This window comes from Aspergillus candidus (assembly GCF_002847045.1).
Source record: "Aspergillus candidus strain CBS 102.13 unplaced genomic scaffold BDW47scaffold_106, whole genome shotgun sequence".
Taxonomy (NCBI): domain Eukaryota; kingdom Fungi; phylum Ascomycota; class Eurotiomycetes; order Eurotiales; family Aspergillaceae; genus Aspergillus; species Aspergillus candidus.
The window spans coordinates 26507-35071 of record NW_020194111.1 but is presented as its reverse complement, the minus strand read 5'-3'; the positions used below and the strand labels follow the sequence as shown (position 1 = coordinate 35071).

The 8565-nt window shown below is 54.4% G+C and overlaps 2 protein-coding genes across 2 annotated transcripts; one reads left to right on the top strand and one right to left on the bottom strand.

Annotated features, from left to right (window-relative positions):
• The first annotated feature begins 812 nt into the window (after positions 1-812).
• BDW47DRAFT_7106 (guanine nucleotide exchange factor) lies at positions 813-4929 on the top strand. The gene is made up of 2 exons (XM_024819668.1): positions 813-1506; positions 1558-4929. Exons 1-2 carry the CDS (start codon positions 994-996, stop codon positions 4498-4500), a joined length of 3456 nt encoding a protein of 1151 aa, XP_024667200.1. The 5' UTR covers positions 813-993; the 3' UTR covers positions 4501-4929.
• Positions 4930-8406, bottom strand: BDW47DRAFT_7118 (putative DNA mismatch repair protein (Mlh3)). The gene is made up of 2 exons (XM_024819671.1): positions 7898-8406; positions 4930-7847 (listed from the first exon to the last, which is right to left on the bottom strand). The coding sequence occupies exons 1-2, from the start codon at positions 8139-8141 to the stop codon at positions 5359-5361; spliced, it is 2733 nt and encodes a 910-aa protein (XP_024667199.1). The 5' UTR covers positions 8142-8406; the 3' UTR covers positions 4930-5358.
• Between the last annotated feature and the right edge of the window lie 159 nt (positions 8407-8565).

Here is an 8565-nt window from a genome sequence, read left to right as displayed (position 1 = left end):
CGTTATCCCCATTTCCTTCCTCGCCTTCCGTTGTCGGTGTGTCTTGGACTCCCTGTGGCCCTTGCGTGCCTGTGTTGACCCTTCCAGTATACAATCTCTCCTTCGTTCGCCACTCGAGACCTGCGGCCTTTGTAGATCGCATTTCCCTCTCGACTCCTGCGTTATCATTTCTTATGCAGCGCGACTGTTAACGTCCGATTCCGGGGTCCGGATCGTGGTCCTTGCTGCCATCCCAGAAACTCTCTGCATATCGGCCCATTCAACAAACCCTTCCGAGGCAGGTTTCCTCAAGTCGATCAGTCCATCAGTCCCTTGGATTGGACAAAGGGTCACCGGCTCGAGCTGTTTACTTTGGCCTCCTCACGTCACTCGCTCCGTCGTTCGATTCGCCGGACTCGTGCCCACCCGGGATTTTCTTGCTTTTTGACTCTCGTTTCTTGTTTATACTACCTCGTTCCAACGAAGGTCTCCTGGGGAAACGTGTCTGTTTGGTCCAGTATAAACAACAGCTTTCGCTGTTCTCTCAACTCGCTCCCTGTCTTGAGCCGTGTCTGGAGGTATGTCGAGTAAACCGGTTACCCTTCCCCAGCATTCTTTCGCTTCCTTCCCTCCTCCCTAGATTTTTGGCATTCCCTAGCTGTTGTGCAAAACCCTTGCCAAAACACCCCCCTCCCAAACACTCCCAACCCCTCCCAAGCTTCCTCTGTAATCGCTGGCTCCAGCTCTGTCGACAACATCTAATGGAATCCCGTCGTGTTAGATCGTGATCTCACACTGGTCTTATCAGAGACCCGATACAACACTGATTAGATCACCTTTGGATCTCTTACCATTACTGTGAACATGCTCATTGTGTGCTCCCAAGTATAATCTCTGGTCTGTGGTCGTTGTGTCTGGACGATTAGTATACTCAACCGGACCCGAACATTACGTGTTCGAGGTCTCTCTTTGACGACCTTATTGATCCATCTGTGAAAACGCAACAGGCAAGATATGGAACCAATGAAGCCTCACATTGCGCCATTGAAGATCGACAAACAACATTCCAACTTTCATACGAGCAGTTTCTACTCCCCAGAACACAGCCGCCAGATGACTCCGCCGTTGACGCCATCCACCACCACCACTCAGGAACAGACCACCATGGAACGGGTCGAAACCCCGAGAGCCGTCTTTCACAACTACCTACGAGCCTTCTATCCCTTTCACCCGTCCGGCGACGTATCGCCTTCCACCGTCACCCTTCCCTTAGACCAAGGCGACATCATCTTGGTCCACTCCGTCCACACCAATGGCTGGGCCGATGGCACCCTGTTAGACTCCGGGGCCCGCGGCTGGCTACCCACCAACTACTGCGAAGCATACGACCAGCTCCAGATGCGTCCGCTGCTCAAGGCACTGACTGATTTCTGGGACATCATCCGGGGCGGATGTGGCTCCCCGCTGACCGATTTCCGCAATCAAGACCTGGTCCGGGGCTTGATTGCGGGGGTGCGGTTTCTCCTGGTAAGTCCCCTGGATAGGGTCCAACCGGTGATGGGACTGACACAAAGCCAGGAAAAATCCGAATGTCTTACCCGGGACTCGATGCTAGTCCGAACCCAGGATGCGTTGCGCAGGAACCGCAAAGCCCTCCTCGCCGATCTGTCGTCTTTGGTCCGTACCACGAAGAAATTCCAGGATATCGCCAACGGGAACCCGATGGAGGACGAGGTCGAGTATATGGTCGACGAGATGCTGCTCAAGGCGTTTCGCATCGTAACTCGAGGGGTTCGATTCCTGGACGTCTGGAACGAGGAAGTTGGCCTGAGCAGGACGATCGCCGAACTCGAACAGCAATCGCAAGACATGCCGCCGACGCCCGCCTCTGAGACATTTGGATCCGCCCCGTCGGAAGCGGACACCGAGCGGAACGAGTCGAGACTCCTGAATCGCAGCCGATTGGACACGAGTCGCGCCTCGACCCGAATGGATCCCACTTCCACGGAATCCCAACCGCTCCGTCCGGTTTCAGTCACCACCAAGCGGATCTCCGTCTCCCATCGCGTGTCTTACACCCCGCCCGCGGCCGCGGCCCGCAATCCGAACCTGGCGTCTGAAAAACTCAACGCCACGTATGACGCGTTCTTGGGCGTCCTGGGCTCGTTCATCGGTCTGCACCTGCAGTCGCGCTCTTCCACCGAGCTGGTCCTCACCACGGAACAGGCCGTGCGCTCCTGCCGCGGCCTGCTGACGGTGGTGGAGGCCGTCTGCGAGCATAATCCCCAGGGCAATAGCCTGTTGGAAGTGGCTCGTGACTCGATGTACGAACGCCTGTCCGAGCTCGTCTACGCCGCGCGGGACGCCTTCCGACCCGCCCATTCCCCGGATGACGAGCTGGTGTTTATGCCCGACGAGGGCAAGCGCCTAGTGGATGCCGCCACGGACTGCGTGCGGGCGGCCGGGAATTGCACGGCCAAGGCTCGCGTGGTGCTTGAGCAGAGCGGCGATTTCGAACTCGAGGCGCTCCCCCAGGATGTTCCCACCATCAGTGTTCCAGACGTCAGCAGCACGCCACAACCCCCGCGGCCCACCAGCAAGACCGGGGACCCGGGTCCGCCCCAGGAGGTGTCCCTGCGGCCGCCTCCCCCTCCCTTGCAGATCCCCAGTGGGAGCAGCAGCCACTACTCCCCTTCCACGCCCGGCATGGCCGACATGCACACCCCCTCTTCCTTCAATTCCCACGGAGGAATCCAAACCCCCTCTACTTCCGCCAGCGATCAGTCGTTTCCTCCCTCCTTCACGTCACTGGAATCTCACAGTGGCCGCCATCAACATCGCGACAGCCATGCGAAATCCGATGTCAGCGATTCCTTCGGCCGGGGAATCACCAGCAACGGCAGCAGCTTCGCCTACAGTAACCATCTTCGCGACTCTGAAATGAGCGGAGTATCGCAGACCTCCACCCGTGCCACCTCGCCCGACATTGGCAACCACTACCAAGTTCCCTCTCTCAAGGGCAGTATCAGTCACTCCACCCTCGCCGAGGAGAACGAGGAGACAGAGGTCAACATACTGGAGAAGACCTACGCCCATGAGTTGATCTTCAAGGATGGCCAGATCATGGGAGGGAGCCTACGCGCGTTGGTGGAAAGGCTAACCGCCCATGGCTCGACTCCGGACGCCGTGTTCGTCTCGACCTTTTATCTCACCTTCCGGCTTTTTGCAACGCCCATGGAGTTCGCCGAGGCGTTGGTGGATCGCTTCAACTACATCGGAGACACCCCGCGGGCCGCGGGTCCCGTTCGTCTTCGCGTGTACAACGTGCTAAAAGGGTGGCTCGAGAGCCACTGGCGCCATGACTGCGACAACACGGCTCTCGACTACGTGATGCACTTTGCCACCACGACCTTGATGGAGAATCTCCCGTCGGCCGGCCGGCGGATGGTCGAGCTGGCTGAGAAGGTCTCCATGGTGCACGGTCCGGTCGTGCCTCGACTGGTGTCCTCGATGGGCAAGACCAACACCGCCACCGCGCAATACATCCACCCCGACACGCCCCTCCCGGCGCCCATCCTCGGCAAGAAGGAGGCCAATCTCCTCAAGCAGTGGAAGAACGGCGAAGCCAACATCACCATCCTGGACTTCGATCCGATGGAACTGGCGCGCCAGTTCACGATCAAGGAGATGCGCATCTTCTGCGCCATCCTCCCCGAGGAACTCCTCGCGACGGAGTGGATGAAGAAGTCGGGCTCGCTGGCAGTCAACGTGCGGGCGATGTCGACCCTCTCCACGGACTTAGCCCACCTGGTCGCCGACTCGATCCTCCACCTCGAGGAGCCCAAGAAACGCGCCGTCATCATCAAGCACTGGGTCAAGATCGCCAACAAGTGTCTCGAGCTCAACAACTACGACTCCCTAATGGCCATCATCTGCTCCCTGAACTCCTCGATGATCGGGCGTCTGAAGCGCACCTGGGAGGTCGTCTCACAAAAGACCCAAGCAACCCTAAACTACCTCCGCGGGATCGTCGACGTCTCGCGCAACTACGCCGTCCTCCGCCAGCGCCTCCAAGGCCACGTCCCCCCATGCCTCCCCTTCGTAGGCACCTACCTCACAGACCTCACCTTCGTCGACCACGGCAACCAACCCGTCCGCAATCTCCCCACCGAGGACGGCGAAAAGGCCGTCATCAACTTCGACAAGCACATGAAGACCGCCAAAATCATCAGCGAGCTCCAGCGCTTCCAGATCCCCTACCGTCTCACCGAGGTCCCCGAGTTGCAGGCCTGGATGCAGAACGAGCTCGTTCGCGTCCGCTCCAACGGCGAAATGAGCCTCCAGACCTTCTACCGCCGCTCGCTTGTCCTGGAGCCGCGCGTGTCCCAGCCCCAGCGCCCTCCCCCGTCCCTGCAATCGGAGTCTAGCTCGTCTTCGATCCTCGAGAACGCGAAGGATAAATTCGACTTTTTGTCCTGGACGCATCCTTCGAAAGCCAAGTCGGTTGCGACAAATGGCTAGCTTCTTCTCCTCTTCTCCCTTCTTCCCGCTACCTTACTCTCATACGCTTACACTCCCACCCCGACACCCCTTAACGAATTACGACGAACTATACTCTACCTAATGCTTCCACGGTGTTATCCTCAGCATGTATCGTCTTTCTACTTCTTGGTTTTTTGGCCTTGCAATTTCAATCTAGTTTTTTTTTTTTTGTTTTTTTTTTCTTGTGAATATTCTCGGGCGGCACTTTTGATTTTCATTTCATCCCTCTTCCTCGCTTCCTCACCATTTATCCCATCGAACTCGAAAAGCGATAGACGAACGGACTGTGTCAGTATCGAATCTTATGTCATGCATCTCTTTGTCCCACTTTTGGAAGAGGAATGACGGGACCTAAATGGGACAAACGGGAGAAAAGAAAACTCACGGCATGATCTTTACGATACTTCCTCCTTCCTACATACTTACCTACTTACCTACTTTATCTGTATTGCTGGCTTTTTTTCCTCCCCTGTTTGATTGATTGGTTATACGAAGACCGATGCATCTGCATCTGTCTTGGGATTGTTTTTGTGGGATTTATATTATTTTGTATCATTGGTTTCATTGTTTATTCTTCTTTCTTGTTGGTTCTTTTTTCTGGCTTTTGGTTCGGTTGGTTTGAGCTGGATTGGAATGGAATGGATTGGATTGATTACATGGATGGATTCAATGGATGGATGGATGTATTTATTGTCCTCTGTATATATGGCTATGTGTACTACTGCTCTGTAGTAGACCGGTACCTGAAAATTCCGCTGTTCCTGTCTATCTCCTTCGAGAAATGTATCCAGTAGATAATGTACCCAAGCAAATAGATAAAGAGGACCTACTCCGTAGTCAGTCACCAGAATCTATGTGATTCCGCCACCGCCGAAACGCATCCACAAAATCTACCCCTACCCCTTCCCCAGGTGTATCTTCCCAGTAGTCTTCTTCTGCATCATTTATCCCAGTCATAACGACAGGAATCATCGACGGCCGACCATGCGCACACTGGAACGGAAATACGCACCGCGCCAGCCGGCGGACCAGACTCTGGCATTCTGACGTGTTCAAAATGTCGTTGAACATGATCGCCGTGCGGCAGGCGCGCGAGTTCACCAGCTCGATGATTCCCTGTGGACATCCGTCCAGTCGTCTCACCCATATGTTCACTTCGCCAGCGTCCGGAGGTCTGACGGTCGCTGTGACGGTTGTCGGTCTTCCACCTGTTTCTTCGCGGCGCCAGATCTCGCCGCGGATGAGGTCTGTTACCAAACTTGGTTCCACTCGACATCGTTCTGCGATGAGCCTCGGGAGAGTATTCACGGAGACAAACGCTCGTTTGTCTTCAGGCCCCTGCTCCACGGTGTACCCTACACCCCAAGAACTGAAAAATCCGGCATACCGCTTCAAAAGAGCCAATTCGGTGGACGGGGTCTCAAAAACAATGGGATCCAATGTGACAGTGTCTATCCGTCGGGAATCCCCCTCCAAAAACCGTTCGAAGAGAGCTTCCACGCGGCATCTCTCATCAGCCGCATGCTGGTCAATAAGGACCAGCACTGACCCTGCGACATCGAGGCCATGACCGCCTGGTGTAGTCCCCAATTTGGCCAAGATAAACTTTCGATCTACCTGGGCAACTGTCTCGGCCCTTTCCAGATTTTGTCTGCTTAGCTTGCCGCGGAACTTCGACAACCCGAACTTTTGTAGCTCACACATTTCACCGCTGAGATCACGACATTTGGCTTCCAAGCCCGAAACGTCTTCATGACCGGGACCTATATCAATCGCGCTGATTGGGCGTTCGGCACGACCAAAAGTTGGGTTATCCCAGTTCTCCAGAAGATTTTCGACCCACTTGTTTTTCGTCTCATTCAGAATGGCGGATCTTGGTCTGGTTATGCTGTCCGACGTTCGCACGGATCGAAACGAGTTCGTCGACTGGGGAGCGATCGACTGGCCGGTCCGGGGATTTAGTAGATGACTTCTTCCAGTCAAGGGATCAGTCCAAGTGACAGCTGTATCCGTGTCTGTCCCCTTATCATCAACCCCTGGGTCTGATTCACCCACGGTTTGCGGTGTCTGTGGGAAGTAACTCGCCCTTTCTGGAGACCTGCGCTTTGAACGCTGGTGAATGACCGGGTCCGTCGGAGATGGGGTGTAGTGCTTTAATCTTGGGGAGCACATTTCGGAAATATCTCTTGCACTTTTGATTCTCGACCAGTCTCCGAAGTGCTGACTAATTATGGGTGCGCGCCTCTTGAAGGGTGGGAGTTTCACCTGCCCACCCAGAGCTTCTTCAGTACTGGAGGTCGTGCCATATTTGCCACGAGAATGAGCGCTTGGTTTGTCTCCATTCTCGACTCCCATCTGAAGCTGTGTTCTGTTCCCAAATCCTTTCGTAGCACGCGGCCGTAGGTCATGCTGTTTTAAAAATTCATTGACCAGCGCACCGAGGATATCTATGATACGCTGGATGGACTTTTCTGATTCAGGGCCTTCCTGACCGTCGCCGTTGATTCTCTGTGGATCGGTCGTGTATATTCGAATGCAGAACACTGGCCACTTACTGACTGACTTGGCCGCGGATTTTGCATTTGGACCAACGCGACTTGAAAACTCCCTCGAGGTAGAACTCACACTCGAGCCCGTACCGAAATCGGATAAAGAAAAGAGGCGATTGACTTCGCCGTACAGGAGATTTGCATTGTTCCGTTGCTGGAGCGGATCAATCCCTATGGAAATGAATTGCACTCTTTTCGATGGGCTGGGAACGAGAGAGATGGCAGCATAGATAGCAAGATCAGGAACGCAGGCGGAGACAGTGTCCCAATGACTAGCATCTGGGGAATCAACCAATCCAGCCTGCGCAAGGATAGAACTAACTCGGAGGCGGTCCAAGCTACCATCAGCCTGTTCGTTGGTGGCGCGCGGCCGTATGGTAAGCTTTCGTTCTTTACCAGCATCAGATACTACTAGTCTGTTAAGGCGGTCATTGGCAACCATTAACGACACCAGAGATTGCTTCAACTCATCCCACTGCCGCTCGAGTTCGTCCGGCTTTTGGAGGGTCAATGCCCTATTCTTAACACGCACGGGCATGTTCCCAAAAAGATCGTTGACAGTGACACTGGTTCCATGCGCACCAAACCTAGGCTCGCGTTGAGCGGGAGCCGGGCACAACCGCGCCACCGGAGTCGCATGGTGAAAGACAACTGTATTTGTGGTTGAATGACGAACATGCCGTGACGTTACTGTCAACAACGACAATGAGGATAACGAAGCGAGAAATAAGCCCCGATGGCCGTAAATCATTTTGGACGCATCGAATCTCGAGGTATCTGCGTGATGTTGAGCAAGGGCTATATTTTGGGAGGCCAATCAAACATACGGTGCGCCTTCATTAATCCGCCATGCGCTTCAAACTCGGCGGGTAGAATGCCGTCTCCATCGTCATCTACCACGCAGCCTCCGCGCTGGAAATCGACCGTGACGAAAACCGTACGGGAATTTGCATCCAGGGCATTCTTGACCAGTTCCACGATCACGTCGCTTAAGTTGGTGACCGATGTAGAGGACTTGATCTTTGCCACTACTTCTGGCGGAAGTGGCTTGATACGATCTGTTGAAGGCATGACGGGCTCAACTACATTTGAGCAGTGTCGGGTGCCTTAGATCCCCTGGTGATAATCGAGAGAAATCCGCGTCAACGCCGGGCATGATGAGCACGGAGAGCATCTGATTCCATTCGTAGATGTGACCTGGGAGTATCCAATGGTTGATAGTGTCCAAAAAGCGATACACGGAAGGAGGAACAGGTAGAGAAAGAAGGAAACTGCAGCAACTGCAATGGAGATGGATGATGTCGTTGTCACGTGTCGATAAGAGCATGGGTGTGCCGATAAGACCAGATACATGCGAGCGACCCATACAGAGCATACGTTCTCCTGCACCGTATAGTCGAACGGACAAAAATAGATCTATAGTAACTATTAAAGTAGTCTCGTTGTTTCATTGTCAACTCTAGATTGGTACATATTCAGGCCATCGACATGGCCC

Excerpts from the sequence above, each read along its gene's own strand:
- BDW47DRAFT_7106 (XM_024819668.1), top strand. The coding sequence starts at position 994 with ATGGAACCAATGAAGCCTCACATTGCGCCATTGAAGATCGACAAACAA. Across the intron at positions 1,507-1,557 it reads CGGGGGTGCGGTTTCTCCTG|GAAAAATCCGAATGTCTTAC; the intron begins GTAAGTCCCCTG and ends ACACAAAGCCAG.
- BDW47DRAFT_7118 (XM_024819671.1), bottom strand. The coding sequence starts at position 8,141 with ATGCCTTCAACAGATCGTATCAAGCCACTTCCGCCAGAAGTAGTGGCA. Across the intron at positions 7,848-7,897 it reads CGGATTAATGAAGGCGCACC|ATACCTCGAGATTCGATGCG; the intron begins GTATGTTTGATT and ends AACATCACGCAG.